This window comes from Chrysemys picta, chromosome 6 (assembly GCF_011386835.1).
Source record: "Chrysemys picta bellii isolate R12L10 chromosome 6, ASM1138683v2, whole genome shotgun sequence".
In the NCBI taxonomy this organism is placed as follows: domain Eukaryota; kingdom Metazoa; phylum Chordata; order Testudines; family Emydidae; genus Chrysemys; species Chrysemys picta.
In genome coordinates this window covers 69747150-69763942 of record NC_088796.1, presented here as the reverse complement: position 1 = coordinate 69763942, position 16793 = coordinate 69747150, and the positions used below count along the sequence as shown (strand labels likewise).

The window sequence follows — 16793 nt, the reverse complement described above, 5'->3', positions numbered from 1 at the left end:
AGAATGATTTGTATCTGATAAACCTTCTTATTCTTTTAAGGCTCTGACATCTATTAGGTGACATTCTACTAAAATTCATCCAAACATACTAGATGTATTGATACTGTATGACAAACCAGTGACAGATTCATGGTTAATGCCTAAGCTAGTCTGATGCACAGGCTGACAAGCACAGTGCTTGTGTGCCGCTACCAGGCAGCAACAATGGTGCAGGAGACATCCTGCCCACAACAGCTTGTGGCCAAGAAAAACGGCTACAGTGCAGGAGTAATTATCTGCATCACTGTTAATCATGGCAAGATTTTTTACTCTACAGTAAAATATAGCCATAAAATAGAACCATCAAATGTTTAAAGTAAATACATTCTCACTTATTTTTCAAAATAGTGGATCTAGCAAAATATAATACAGAGTAATATTTTTGAATAAAACAATATTATATCCTCAAATACAATTCCACCATATCTATGGTACAATGAAGTACTTTACAATAAATCCATTGGTATGAAATGATCAGACAGTTAAATGTGAACTATGCTGACTTATAAATGCAAAAGGGCAGATCCTCAGCTGCTGTCCATTGGCATAGCTCCACAGAAGTCAAGTTGGGGGATCTAGCATATACCATAGAGAGAACACATGCTGGTGTGTTAAGGGATACATATTTTATTAGCATGAGTTTGGGATGGCTGCATTACTCACAAGTGGCTGTTACAAGTGAGCCATGCAGGCCACACTGAAAGAGTAACTGGATACACAATCATGAGGGTGTACTTTTACGTGGACCTAAGCCTCTACTTTCTGAGAAGTTGGCCCTTTCAGTCTGATCTGTATTCCTACAGGGGCAGGGAGACACAAACTGCATCTGCAAAGATTCAATCCTTGGGGAGGGCAGCTGGTGTTTCCATTGGAGGGGTATAGTTTCAGTAGGCTCAACAGGAGGCCCTAGGCCATGTGCTGAACAAGTGCGCCCACTGTTCACCTTAGCTTTACTCCCCTTCTCAACCAGTGACTCTTGCTTTTTGGAATGTTCTGGTAACCTTTGGGCCCCACAACAGAGCAGCAGTGTGGGCAAGTGACATGGGCTTGGTCTCTCACAGCATCTTCTTGGGGCATGACAGGGCCCTGTACTCACCTGATTGGCAGTCCCCCTTGCCCAGGTAGTCATCAGTACAGGTCCAGAGGTGCGAGGCTCATCCCTCCTTCTGAGTCCCAAGGGAGTCTACCTCATCCAGATCTAGCAATATTCTCAGCAGAGAAAAATAAAGACAAACACAAAATAATCATCAGAAGCCATAGACAGGTCCCCCTTCCTTCAAGGGGCCAAGATAGGCTTTGGATGCATCTTGCAGGCATCTAGCTCTTGCGGGCTGTTGGAGGTCATAATGGAGAAAAAGGCAAAGAAAAACAAACCAATCAATAGGAGACAGCATGTCACGGAGTCACTCACCACACTGGTGCCTCCTGCTGGACATTTTGGGAATTAGCTCTGGTCAGCAGGTGTGCTTTCCAGTGGTGGTGGCTCTCTCATCCTTGTCTCTGCCTGCAGACCCACCGCAGTTCCAGTCTCACTGCCTCTGCTTCGTGGCACAGCCCTCCGGCCATGTCACTCTCCGAGTTCCCCCCTTTCGGGGGACTCCTTCGCAACAGTCTAGCCACTCCTTGCAGCGACTTGGCAGTCCATAGCCTGGCCGCTTCTTCAGCGGCGAGTGGCGGAGGGAAGGGAACCCCAGACCTGCCCCCTACTCTGGGTCCCAGCCCAGGGACCCTGTAAACAACAGCTTCCCACTGCCCCTCCTTTCTTTCTCCACTCATTTGTCTCAATTCCCTGGGCCTCTTCCCTGCAGGACCAGCATCTTTGGCTCCTGCCTCTGGCTTCTTCACTCTATTCCCAGGGCTTCAGGCCTGCAACAGCCCTGTTCACGGTGCTAGTTTCTGAAGCCCTCTAGGAAGCCAGTCCTCTCCCTTGGGCTTTCTGCAGTAGACTGACTTGCTCTGTCCTGCATCTCCCTTTTATATGGGCTGGCTGGGCCCTGACTGGCTAGTCCAGCCACTGCCCTAATTGGCTGCAGCCACCACCCTAATTGGCTGTTTCCTTGCAGCCCTCCAGGCTGGGTTTTAAGCCTATCAGGGCCAGTGCGGGGCAGATGCCCCGTCACACAGCATCAGTCCTCTTCTTCAAAGGGGCACCAGCAAGCTGTAGTCTAATTCAGTGGTTCCCAAACTTGTTGTGCCACTTGTGCAGGGAAAGCCCCTGGCGGGCTGGACCGGTTTGTGTACCTGCCGCGTCCACAGGTTCGGCCGATCGTGGCTCCCAGTGGCCGCGGTTCACTGCTCCAGGCCAATGGGAGCTGCTGGAAGCAGCACGGGCCAAGGGACGTACCGGCCGCTGCTCCCTTTGGCCTGGAGCAGCGAACCGCGGCCTGCACAAGCAGCGGAACAAGTTTGGGAACCACTGGTCTAATTCAACGCTTTCTGGTACTGTAATGCAAGAACCCCTTAATGCCAACTGGCCAGGGAGTTACAGGAATGTCCTAATTCTGGTATGTATATTCTCGTTCACCAAAAATTGTCATGTGAGGTCTTAAATGAAAGATGGGATCACACTGGTCATTAATACCATTGTGAAATGTATGTACTGATACTGTGTAAGGAGTTATGTATATATACTGAAAATATATATTTAAGGTCTGTATCAAGGCATTAGTCAGTAGCAGAGGTGAAGAACAGGTTTTCCTCCAGACAGACAGTAAGAAGTGTATATCTCTCTGTAAGGATGAAATTAAGTTTTCTAAGCTAACACAATGGATGCCCATTTCCATATGAAGTCAGATGTTAACAAAGAGATGTGAAGTCAATGGGGAAGCAGCGCACAGGAAAATCAAGCCATGGGTGGTTATTCTGTCTCTGAGGACTAGGGTGACCAGATAGCAACTGTGAAAAAAACGGGACAGGGGGTGGGGAGTAATAGGCGCCTATATATGAAAAAGTCCCCAAAAATGGGACTCTCCCTATAAAAACGGGACATCTGGTTCACCCTACTGAGGACACTCAGTGAACTTTGTTGGCATATGTAGGAGGTAAAGAAGACACCCTCTCATTTTACACCTAGGAAGTAAATGGGCAGTGCATTTCTATTCATGAAAACGGGATCTCAACTAAGGTTGGTTGAAAAGCGGCAAGAGCTTTGGTGAGATAAACTTTTTAGACAGGAGGTTGATCTGTTAGCTAAATGTAGTCTCTAGAAAGCATGCTATGATTTTGTTTTATATGTAATGTTTTGGTTTTAATATCCTTACTTACTATCTCTAGAATCTTTGATAATAAACTTCTTCTTCTTCTAACTATAAACTTTCTAAGTGCTGTGTTGTTAAGCAAAGTGCTGGTCCTGCATTGTCTTGCAAACTGGTTGTATCCTATTCCTTTGGAGACAAGATTCCTGATATTTCTGTGAGTAGCCAGTGACAGGGGTTGGATATCACAGGGGAAAGCTTCAAAGGGACTCAGGGACTGGGGTGCACCTGTTCTTAACCTGAAAGGCAAAATAAAGATTGGCATAGCCCAGAGGTGAGTGCTTGAGTGGCTCACAAGCTGGTGGGTATTAGGGATCTGACACCCAGATAAGCACAAGCAAGACTCCCTCCTGCTGGAGGCAGGGAGTAACAAGATGACTCACAGTCCTGGGTACCCTGAAAACCATCAGAGGTGAATCAGTCATAAATGCTAAAGCAGCCATTCAGGAACTGGTCCACCTTCCTTTCAAGAAACTCTGCCAGATTACGGCCATGTGAGCTGGTGGTGAGCCAGGGCTGCTGCAGATTGAACTCCTCTTTTCAGGCCCTTATTCCAGGCCTCACATGCCTTGCAGGGCTGCTTGAGCCCACAGCAGATCCTTAACCCCTTCTTTCCCAGTGTGGGGTTTTGTACACCCCATCACAGCAAGATAGACTGCTGCAATTCTTATCCCCATATTTTCCACTGCTGGGTGGAACTGTATGTAGCCTCTCTAAACTGAATGTAACCCCAATTTATATATAGAAACTGTGTGGTCTCCATTATAAAGTCAACATTTGCCAATGCATACCATGCAGTTACCACAGTTATTTCCTATTTTGAGTAAAAGGAAAAGCTGAGGTATTAGAGATAGCATTGTGTGGCATTTGCTCCAAATACTGATTCATGAATGGAGGTTACTATTCACGGTCTGCGCAATAGACCAATATATATGTTGTGTTCTGCTGACTCTGACGTTTAATTGGGATACAATTAGGGGCAGCCATTTTAAAACACACAACCTTGTCTGATTAAAAACTGAGGGCTTGATCTTATAAACACTTCATCCTGGACATAGTGCTTAATCTGCTGTGAGTACTCCCACTTGTGGTAATTAGTATAATGTCCAGTTCTGATTGTACTATTGAGCCCAAATCCATGTACTTCTCATGGTTGGTGTGTGCATTATGAAAGGGGATGCATAGTACTAATTTACTGCATGTTAAGGACAAGAATCTCTCTCAGAGGACTGAGTTCCCCTTACTCATCTGCACAGACTATGGCTTCACTGGTCACAGTGCGCAGGAAAGAACAGGCACTCTTGCTCCTGCTCCCCATGAAGAAGGGTAGGGTGTATGTGGGCAGGGGTGGGAAATGGGCTGAGCCTTCATTCCATCCTCCCAGTGTGCTGGCCATTAGACCTGAACCAGAACAGAGGGGGATATAATTGTGGTATTGGGGACTGTGTCTTTAAGGGCTAAGCTGCCCAGACAGAGAGGCTGGGCAGGCACTGTGAAACTCTTGTTGTTCTGCACAACCAGCTGGAACCAGACACAGAATAAAACAGATATTTCCCAAACCCCTTAAGTACCAAGTGGTCACTGAGCATCACAGTAATCTGCTGCTGGCCTTATAGTTGGCCCTGTTTGGCATCAGATTGCTGTCACCCTAACACCTCCAAGCAAGAAGAATTGTGTTTCTGAGAGTCACACTTTGTTCCCTGCTCTGCCCTTGGGACAGTACCACTATGTTGTGCCTCTTACGCAAGCCGGGTCATAAAGTTACAAATTAGTAAGAAATTCTTTCATATCTCTTAGATACTGCAGGTCCTGTATGGTAAACAAATTTGTAAAATTGCAAATCAACAAGAAGACTTTTGATTTAGATACCCTTTGGGGTAAACCAGGAAGAACTTGTAAATGCTCTTTCACGTACACTATCCTCCTATCCTGGGAGCGTTTCCCTCCCTCCACCCCAGTTTACACACACCTGTCTGTTAAAACCAGTAATACATAAAAGTAAGTGCAGATACATTTGTTTCTGTCTAGACAAGTACTGTATTAAGCAGGGCTGGGGCAGCAGTTGTCATGGTGATGAACAAATAAAGTCTTGCAGCTGAAAGCCAAATATTGGGATATTCATACTTTCTTTGTAATACAGTTTTACAGTGTTAGAGATGTCAGAGTGAATTTACAATCAGAGAAATGGCAACTTTTCCCCAGTTCAGTGTTGACCATTACCAGTAGAACCATTAATACAAAATAGTACAGACAGTAAAAGAATAGACTTTAATATTTCACAGTGAAACTGTCTGCATTTTCTGCGTTGTAAGATTACAGCCCCAAAAATCTGTTCTAAAAATTGCCATTTAGTGTAAAAAGGGATCAACAGATTTGAAAGAGTGCTGTTTTTACCTTTACAGTGTAAAAGAATGACTAACTTTATATTATTCTATGCTGCTTTGACTTCTATCTTTGAAAATTGTAGGGCTTTAATTTCACAGTTTATTAGAGCTGGCCAGGAAGCAAGTTTCCCAACATGTGAAACTTTGAGGTTTAAAAAAAAAAGTGAGAATAGCTTAAATGGTTGGCTATTGTTGAGGTATACACACCATTATAGACCACTCCTTCCCCTTTGGCTATCCATGTTAACTTTTGTGCCAGAGCAAAAGTAAGTTAGCTCTTGCCTACACTTAAAAGGATTTGCTGGTAGAGCTATCCCAGTAACCCCCCAAGTGGAGATGCAGCTTATACTGGCAAAAGACTTTTGATAGCATAGCTTAAACCAGTTCCCTGAACAGAATAAGCTATATTGGCAAAAGGGCTTTTTTGCAAGTATAACTGCAACTACAGTACGGATTTTGCTGGCACAGTTAGATTGGTCAGGGGTATGATTTTTCATAACTAATCAACATAGCTATGCCGGTAAAACTTTCTAGTGTGGATCAGGTCTTAGTGGCAGATGTTTACAGATAGGTCTGAACATAAACAGTATCACCCAGATATATTGGGGTCATATTTTAACTCTTTGCACTCAAATTAAATCAAGGTATACTCCCCTTGGTATATTACTATTTAATTTATTAAATAAATGGTTGGAATAAGTCCTTCTGGATTCTAAATATCCTGGTGTATATAATAAATCCACAATATATGGAGTTGTTATATACACCAGGACATTATTATATATTTGTTCCTACTGAGCAAGCTGAAGCATGTATCTTCTCAGCCAGCAAATTAACTCTCTTAATACTGGAAAATTTGCAAAGTGCTACTGACAATATTTCAAGTAAGTGCCCCAATAACATGGGTACCTAAATTAGCACCAAGAATAAACAGGATAGGGTTCCTGAGCAATGTATTTTCACTACTTACCTCATTTTCAAGGCTCCATATGTCTCTGAATGATTTCTGGAGATATTTGTAAGTCTACATAGTCCAAAATATTTTCCTTTCAAAGCAAAATCAGTTGTAAGGACTCAATCTATAACCTATTTTAAGAATTCCCCAGACATTCATTACTTGCTAGTATCTTATGCATTTCACCTCTTCCCTGCCTGTTAATAAATTCAAAAGCATTTTGATAAAGTAGTGTTTGAAGTACATCTGGGTTGTTAAAAATGTATTTGACTTGTCTTTTGTACCATTTGTAAACTCATTTAAGACATCCTGCTTTGACTTCAGAGTATTCAGATGTTGCATCATTACTGTCGGATCTTTCAATATTGCACCGAGTGTCCTGTTGACAGACACATAATGAATATTACAGCTTAAATTCTGGTTGCTCTTGCTTAACAAGACTACAGAGGTTTCTGCATAGTCAAGTCTTGGTACAGCTGCTTTCTTTTATGGTTACTATGGAAAACAGCAGTTATTTGCTCATGGTGAAGAAAAAAATCATCTTTCTTTCAAAGATCACTTGTAAGTGAATCTCTCCCTGGTCTAAGCCATATTCATGTAGCTTTTGCTCTAATATGAACATCACATTTTGTGAGACTATATTTTGAAGGCTCCACTGATGTAGAAAGGTTATTTATTTTTCAGTCATAAACAGAAAATAATCATTCTCTTGAATATTCTGAATCAAAATGGTTACTTACAGGCTTGTTCAAAGCCCACTGAAGTCAATGGGAGTCTTTCCATTGCCTTCAAAGGATTTGGATTATGTCCTTGCTGAGAGATCAAATGATTCACTAAGTAGCTGAACAGCCTCACAGGTTTGCACAGAGCCTGTATTTAATCTGTAAAGAAACACTCACACACATACAGATTAGAATGTAAATTTGGGAGGGCAGGGCCCATGTGTTCCTGTGCATTTGTACAGTAATGCCTAACACTGTATCCCAGTACAAATAACAGAAGCAACAACATGATGAAGTCTGAAGACATGTGCAATACAGACTGATTTCTGTGAGATCTGGAAAGATGCATATTAAGAGTGAAATTAATTCATCCATCCCACACAAACCCTGAATAATCAGGCTTTGGGTATGACACTAAGCAGGGTAAGGGTGATGGAATTAGTTTGATATAATGACCACTGCTGCTCCAAAGGTGGTTAGAATCACAGGATCTTCAGAGTCAGGCATCCTGTGGTCAACTGCCTAATGTCTCCTATGGGTAGGATTGTATGATTCCATAACACCTTGTTCTTATACAGGTTGGCCAAAGGACTGCGTACTTTATATGTTCTTGCATTAGCAGTCTCACATCTTGAGCAGGCAGCCCACAATTTGCAACCTGCTGATTTTCTCCTGTTTTGATCCTTTAGTTTTGATGTGCCACTCTTGTGCAGTGTTAGCAGCATTTTTTAAAATCTGTGCTCATTAAACTAAATTTCATTAAACTTTATTTATAGAAAAGCAATCAATGCTCATATTTTACCTAGGGTTTCACCTTCCCAGGTAGCCTATGGGTTAGAGTCAAGCTCCAGCATGAAAGGCCACAAGCAATGAAAAGGGGAAAGAAAGGGATTGGTGGGTGGGTGTGCACGCGCAAACCCTCTGTCAAGGCTGCTTCCCCACTTTGAACTTTAGGGTACAAATGTGGGGGCCTGCATGAAGACTTCTAAGCTTAACTACCAGCTTAGATCTGGTCCGCTGCCACCATTCCCAAATGGATTCCCTTCCCTGGGAAGCCTTGAGAAACCTTTCACCAATTCCCTGGTGAATACAGATCCAAACCTCTTGGATCTTAAGACAAGGAGAAATTAACCATCCCCCTCCGTTCTCCCACCAACTCCTGGTGAATACAGTTCCAACCCCCCTGGGATCTAAAAACAAGGAAAAATCAATCAGGTTCTTAAAAAGAAGGCTTTTAATTAAAGAAAAAGGTAAAAATCATCTCTGTAAAATCGGTATGGAAAATAACTTTACAGGGTAATCAAACTTAAAGAGCTCAGAGGACCTCCCTCTATCCTCAGGTTCAAAGTATAGCAAACAAAGATAAACACTCTAGTAAAAGGTACATTTACAAGTTGAGAAAACAAAGAAAAACTAACACGCCTTGCCTGGCTATTTACTTACAAGTTTGAAATAGGAGAGACTTGTTTAGAAAGATGTGGAGAACCTGGATTGATGTCTGGTCCCTCTCAGTCCCAAGAACGAATGACTTCCCAAACAAAGAGCACAAACAAAAACCTTCCCCCCCCCCCAAGATTTGAAAGTATCTTGTCCCCTTATTGGTCCTTTGGGTCAGATGCCAGCCAAGTTACCTGAGCTTCTTAACCCTTTACAGGGAAAAGGATTTTGGAGTCTCTGGCCAGGAGAGATTTTATAGTACTGTACACAGGACAGCTGTTACCCTTTCCTTTATAGTTATGACAACTTCCTTTTACGGATAGGTCTAGCAGGCTGCTTCAGGTAGCACTGTTTGGTTTCCATAGAAAGGGAAATGAAACAGCAAATTACCTTAGGAAATCACAAAGTCAGAAGGGATGGACACTCATGAAAGTGTGTTGTAGCTTTATGTCATCTAATAATTCTGGTGGTGGCTACTTTGCATGTCTCCTAACAACTCAGGATAATTCATTTGCAACAAAGTCCCTTACCTGCTTTTACATTTTTGTTTGCAGTGTTGTTGTAGCCATGTTGGTCAAAGAACACGAGAGAGACAAGGTGGATGAGGTAATATATTTTATTATTATCTGAAAAAAGGGCTCTGGGGAGCTTGAAACCTGGTCTCTCTCACCAACAGATGTTGGTCCAATGAAAGATATTACTTCACCCACCTTGTCTCTCTGCTTTTACACTGACATTGTGCAAAAGAAATGCTTGTGATGATATTCAATATATTGTCTCCCACTCTACTCCAGAGAAGATTTGGGATTGCCTCTCCTCCTTTAGTTCACCACTGCCTGCCTCTTGCTTTCACAAGTCCATTCTGCACAGGCTTTTCGCTAAATTTTTGCTTATTGCTATATTGCATGACCCAAAGAGAGAGATAGAGAGAAATAGAGAGATCCACTGCAAAAGCAACCTTTTTGTTTTTGGAATCAAGCCAGCATACATAATAATGGATGCCTCAGAAATAAGAGTCTGCCTCTTTCTCTCCCTCTCCATTTTTACAGGATCTATATTTCCTCCACTCTCTTCTATCCTTCAGCCTGACCATTTAATTATCTCTACTCAATAGTGGCAGCCAAGTAATATCTTGATAAACATCATAGCATTGAAAACAAGGAATAAACAGATAAACTGTGTGAAGAGGAAACAAGAGAATTTCTTATTATTTTTCTTGGAATGTTTCTAGCTACCTATTCCCCAACCAGCATTTTGCCTTTCGAGAAATTATAGATCTCACAGGCAGGCAAGCTCTGGGTGTCAGTTCACACTGGAACCAAAATGCCAGCATGTTGCCCCACACCCCATTAGGCTGTAGCAGTCTCTCTCTGCTACGCCTTGCTCTCAATTCCACATTCAAGCTGCAGGTGAGGCATCCCATTAGAAATTACTCATTTCAGTCACACCAACGGGCTTTTCTCAGTGCCTCACTGATCCAGAGACCCTCAGCTCCTCTTCCTCCTCCCTGTCCATTTGGGGATGGCTAGTACTAGCTGCTCTAGTCAGAAGCAGTCCTTGCATTCTGAGGAGTACATGGAGTGTGATTATGAGCCTACATAAGAGGAAGGGGGAGGACTCCAAAAAGTATTTGCTTCCTCTTATCCCCAGAATCTAACCTCTATTTAGCCCAGAGATCTCAAACTCAAATCACCACGAGGGCCACATGAGGATTAGTACATCGGCCCGAGAATCGCATCACTGACACCTTTTCATACAAAGATACAAAAGCCCCCCCGCTCTGCCTCCGGCCCTGCCCCCACTCCACCCATTCCACGAGGCCCCATCCCTACCCCACCTCTTCCCATCCCTTCCCCACCCCCATTCCAACCCCTTCCCCAAAGTCCCTGCCCCAACTCTGCCCTTTCCATGCCCCTATTCCAACCCCTTCACCAAATCCCCGCCCAGGCCCCGCCTCTTCCTCCTGGAAAGTCCTAAGCGCCTTTGGCGGTGGGAAACGCTGGGAGGTAGGCGGAGGAGCGGGGATGCAGTGCACTTTGGGGGGGGCCGAGATGGGGGGGCCGAGGATTGAGGGGAGCTATGGCGGGCCGCAGGAAATAACTCCGCGGGCTGCGTGTTTAAGACCCTTGATTTAGCCCATAAAACATTACTCTGAATTTTTTGTTAAACTCTGAGCTGTTGCAACAGTATAGATATTTGAACATACTTAAGTTGAGCCAATAAAATAATAAACCTTTAAATACTTCAGAAGCATAAAATTCACACATTCTTCAATTGTCACAATATGATGAAGCTCTGAATTGTAAAATGAATGAAATGCTGTAATACTGCTTGTCAAAATATCCTTTTTATTTACCAGGTGACAGCAGTGAGAGAATCCCTCCCACCACTGCAATGGTGTTATGACTTTGATATTATTTATATCATCTATCCATACTAAATTTTTTCCAATGCCCTAAGGCCTTCCAGCTTAATAAAATCAAGCCAAGAAATAAACTACCCAGGTGGGTAGCCAAAATGAGCCAATTTCAGTTCTATGAATTAAGTTCATGTTATAGCTACCAGCAAGCAGACATCTTATCCCCGCCAGGTCAACAAAATGCTTAATTAAGTCGATGTGCCTCACATCATGTTCTGGACACCAAGCCAGGGTGCTGGCCAGCTGTCAGAGGATGTGAGTTCCAATGGTGTGGACCTTCTACTGTGAACAAATTTCCACTGTTTCTGGATAGTTCTGTCCTGGGGACTGACAGCAAACACATCTCACCTGATATCAGCTATCATCATAGCACAAGGTTGAGAAGTAGTTTCTCAGGTAATCAGATCCCAGATCTGGACACACCCACCCTGCCTAGGTGCTCAGCATGATGGGATTGCTTGGCCAAATGGTCCCTTGTGGCTGGTGTTGGATCCCCAGTCTCCTTGTTATTGGGACAGGAGTAATAAAGGATTGTTAACCTTGTTGTGTGAACCGAGGGCAGCAGAACTGTACTTGGCATACCCTGATGGAGGGACTCACCCTCAACTGAATGGCACTCAGTAGGCAGGGGACATGGGTTCCAAAGTGCAATGAGTTGAGAGAGAGTGGGGATAGGTGGTGGTATGGGCCCTGTTAAGGATCCTAGATACCATTTGACCATTCCTCTGCATAGTATAATAAAGGAGCTATTTTAAACTCAATTGAGAGTTTTATTACATGTTGCAGAGCTGAAATCACTGATACCTAGATGTAAGTATTAGACCTACTTTGGGACAGTTTCTCTATTGCAAGAGACTGCCCAGTGTACACCAGTAGTGTGGCTCCCCCACTAACAGCTGAAATCACTGAGAGCTGTGTTAAGTAAGGGGCCCTGAAGACACCTTGGCAAGTGGCCAGCTGGGCGGCGGGTAGAGAGGGCCAGAGCAGAGCCCCGCAGAGAGGCATGGCAATCGGCTGTTGGGGCGATGAGCAAGTGCCCAAGCAATGGAGCATGTAAGGTGCCAGGGTGGGAGATGAACTCTGCGGATGAACCTCTGAACTCTGGGGCTGCACTGGCCACGGAAAGCAACTGTGAGTAGGGTGCAGAGAAGGGACAAGCATGATAAAGGGACTTTTGGGTTGCTGGACTTTAGAACCTGAGAGGAAAAGGACACTGTCCAGCTTACTTAGGGGTGGGTCTTTTGTTCCTGGTTTATGTTTATGAACCCTAGTTGTGGTGTTTTCCCAAATGAATACTGAGTTACTTCCCTCCTTTTATTAAAAGTTTTTGCTACACTCAGACTCTGCTTGCAAGAGGGAAAGTATTGCCTCTTAGAGGCGCCCAGGGGGTGGTGTGTAATTGTCCCAGGTCACTGGGTGGGGGCTCGAGCCGGTTTTGTGTTGTATTTTTGAAAAGGAACCCCCTAGATACTGATTCCGGCCCTTGTTGCTGCTGGCTCCACCTGGCAGAAGGATCACAGAGGTCTCTGAGGATAATAATTAACACCTTGAATTGGGCAAATTAGGTAGTGCAGAGCACTGAGTACTGGAGTTGTATGATGCCAGGGGTCCACGCCATGCAGAAGGTGAGCAGCTGCATTATGTACTTAGCTGAAACTTTCAAATATTTTTAAAGGGCAACTCTAAAGGTATCTAAAGGTCATCTAGGTACAGTGTGTTGCAGTCCTCCAGCCTGAACGTAACAAAAACCTAGTTAGCTGTAGCAATGTCTCCATGCTGGAGGAAAGGCCTCAGCCTCTCGACCAATCATAAATGCAGTAAGGTACTTTAAGACACCATAGCTACCTGAGAATTAAAGGAGTAGTGACAATTCCAGTAAAATCCTGGGATTATGAACCGCTTTGACAAAAGGGTGACAATTCCTTTGTTATTGAAAGCAGACACAACTCTTGCCATTCCTCCAGATTCTTCCCCATACAAGTTAGAAAGACTTCCATTGACTTCAGTGGGGTATGGATCAGGTCAAATGAAACTCAAGCAGAGATGAAGGTGCATTTACTATCTCCTGCTTTAAAACTGTACTGAACTAACCACATCATTTTGGATCTAATCAATCTGATCAGCGACATACATTGGATGTACCACTCAATTCTGTGACTGAGAAAAGGCAGCTGAGATTTACAAACTGAAAAGAGGTAAAACAGATGGAAAAATGCAACATGGTTCGTTTATTAAAAAATATGTATTCTTAAATACTGCTGGTTACTTCTTCTTTCCTGACTGAAAAGTCCTTCAAAGGGGCAGAACATTACAAAATTTCTTTCAGAAGAAATATCAATTAAATTTCATCCTGGAACCAAATTAGTAATATTGGCGGTTTCAAGGTACTCAGAAAAAGTAATTAAAATGAGACAACAACCAAAAAAGAAAAAGATTAATACTGAATGGGGTTGAAAGTGACCATTAAAACCATCATTATCATTTTACATAGTAACTACCAAGGGACAAGGTTACCCTTATAAAAAGGAGTCCACAGCTTCACATTTAATGTCTGTAATGACTCTCTTAGGCCTGGTCTACACTAGGCGTTTATGTCGAAGTTAGCGCCGTTACATCGAATTAACCCTGCACCCGTCCACACCGCGAAGCTATTTAGTTCGACATAGAGGTCTCTTTAATTCAACTTCTGTACTCCTCCCCGACGAGGGGAGTAGCGCTAAATTCAACATGGCCATGTCGAATTAGGCTAGGTGTGGATGGAAATCAACGCTAATAGCTCCAGGAGCTATCCCACAGTGCACCACTCTGTTGATGCTCTGGACATCAGTACGAGCTCGGATGCTCTGACCAGCCACACAGGAAAAGCCCCAGGAAAATTTGAATTTGAATTCCTTTTCCTGTCTGGGCAGTTTGAATCTCATTTCCTGTCTGGACATCGTGGCGAGCTCAGCAGCACTGGCAACGATGCAGAGCTCTCCAGCAGTGATGGCCGTGCAATCTCAGAATAGAAAGAGGGCCCCAGCATGGACTGATCAGGAAGTCTTGGATCTGATTGCTGTGTGGGGAGATGAGTCCGTGCTTTCCGAGCTGCGCTCCAAGAAACGAAATGCAAAGATCTACGAGAAGATCTCTAAAGACATGTCAGAGAGAGGATACAGCCGGGATGCAACGCAGTGCCGCGTGAAAATCAAGGAGCTGAGACAAGGCTACCAGAAGACCAAAGAGGCAAACGGACGCTCCGGATCCCATCCCCAGACATCCCGTTTCTACGAGGCACTGCATTCCATCCTAGGTGCGGCCGCCACCACTACCCCACCACTGACCGTGGACTCTGAGGATGGGATATTGTCCACGGCCGGTTCCTCGGACATGTTAGCGGACGGGAAAGATGAGGAAGGAGATGAGGAGGACGAGGCAGTCGACAGCGCTTACAACGCTGATTTCCCCGACAGCCAGGATCTCTTCATCACCCTTACAGAGATCCCCTACCAACCGTCCCCAGCCGTTAAACCGTACACAGAATCTGGGGAAGGATCAGCCAGTAAGTGTTTTAAACATCTAAACATTTATTTTTAACAGAACAGGAATATTAAGAATAACAAAAATGGGTTTCTCATGATTAGTTTGCCCTAGGCGCTTAACGGTTCAGTCCTGGGCAGTGCAACTATTGAAAAAAAATCTAACAATGTCCGGTTTTGCATGATTGTCCTGCCCAAGCCGCTCTACTGTTTAGTCACTGCTAGTGCAGCTAGAGTAAAATGCGGTCTATATGTCCGGGGATGGAGCAGAAATCCTCCTGGGACATCTCGATGAAGCTCTCTTGGAGGTAATTGGAAAGCCGTTGCATGAGGTTCCTGGGGAGAGCGGCCTTATTGGGTCCTCCGTAGTATGACACGTTGCCGCGCCACGAGACAATCAAGTACTCGGGAATCATTGCTCTGCACAGCAGGGCGGCATACGGCCCTGGTCTTTGGAGGCTTTCCCGAAGCATTCTTTCTTTCTCGCTGTCCGAGATCCTCATGAGGGTGATGTCGCTCATGGTGACCTGCTTTGAATTAGGTAGGGGAATGTTAGTGTTGGGACTGCTTGCCCGTTCCTTTACAGAACTGTAACCGCTGGTTTGCAGCCACGTGGTGGAGGCGGGAGAGGGGCAGCCTACAGGGATCGTTCCTGGGGACAGCCGCGAGGGGGTGGGACAGGGGCAGAGTTCCTGCTTGCCGGATTGCTGGCAGCAGGGACTGACATTGCTTTCAATGTGAAATGAGTACATTGCTAATATTAAAGTTTTAAGCTGCCACAAGTCTACGGCTTACCATGTCTGCCTGCTACAGAAATTCCAGTGTCCTGCCCTGCTTCTCAAATGTGCTGTGCAAGACCCCAGGCACTGAATGCGAAGGCCGAAAATTCGACCTTGTGCTGAGTGCGCATGTGATAGGTGCTGTGCATGGTCTTGTTCACAGAGAAAGACTATGTTCTTTGTTCACAACTACATTTATCTTTCTGAAGAATTCACTCCCTTTTTCCCATTCCCACAGCCACATCTGCGACTGTCTCACAACCTAGCCTGGCATCACACTCCCAGAGGCTAGCGCAGATTAGGCGTAGGAAGAAGAGGACACGGGAGGACATGTTCTCGGAGCTTATGGCCTGCTCCCGAGCCCAGGCAGCACAGCAGACCCAGTGGCGGGAGAACTTGTCCCAAATGCACCAAGCAAACATGGATCAGGAGGAGAGGTGGCGGCAGGAAGACCAGCAGGCGACTCAAACGCTGCTTGGACTACTGAGGGAGCAAACGGACACGCTCCGGCGCCTTGTGGATGTTCTGCAGGAACGGAGGCAGGAGGACAGAGCCCCGCTGCAGTCAATCTCTAACCGCCCTCCCCCGCCACCAAGTCCCATACCCACCTCACCCAAAGTCCAAAGAAGGAGGGGCGGCAGAGTCCGTGCTAACTCTCACTCCACCCCTGCAGAGAGCTCTAGTAGTAGAAGGCTCTCATTCCCCAAAATTTGACAAGTTCTTTCCTTCCCGCCTGACACAAGCCCCCCGTCCAAGTTTCACCTCCCAGTTCCATGTGTAGTTGATAATAAAAAATTCGTTTCTGTTAATTACTGTTTCCATCATGTTCTTTTGGAGGAGGGGGGGAAGGGGGTTGGTAATTGGACAGGACAGTCACCTTTGGCAGGGTACATAGGCGGGGGCAGGTACAGCAGCAGGGCACATACACAGTGCAATGACTAGTTACCCTGGTCAGTCTGGGAGGTGGTTTTCATGTTATGTGGTGGGGGGTGGGTTGCTCTGTGACTTTGTGGCGGGGGAGGGCAGTTACAGATCTTAAGCGGTGGTCCTTATCCTGGATCACAGAGCCACGCAGCAGGGGATCTGTAACCGTCCTCCCCCTGCCACAAAGTCACATAGCCCCCCCATACACACAGTCCCGATCAGGAGGGGTGACAGGCTCCGTTGAAACAAGCAGCCCACCACAGCGGAGCCTGTCAATCCTTGAGTTTAGAAGCTTCATTTGCGTCACTACACTACACCCGCTCCCCACCACAGTCTGCGTCCCAGTTTTAAAACATTCCCGC

At 45.1% G+C, this 16793-nt stretch overlaps 1 protein-coding gene across 1 annotated transcript; it reads left to right on the top strand.

Moving 5' to 3' along the window:
- The first annotated feature begins 14284 nt into the window (after positions 1–14284).
- On the top strand, positions 14285–16268 carry LOC135972387 (uncharacterized). Its single transcript, XM_065550306.1, has 2 exons — positions 14285–14751; positions 15746–16268. The coding sequence occupies exons 1-2, from the start codon at positions 14349–14351 to the stop codon at positions 16219–16221; spliced, it is 879 nt and encodes a 292-aa protein (XP_065406378.1). The 5' UTR covers positions 14285–14348; the 3' UTR covers positions 16222–16268.
- Positions 16269–16793: the final 525 nt, after the last annotated feature.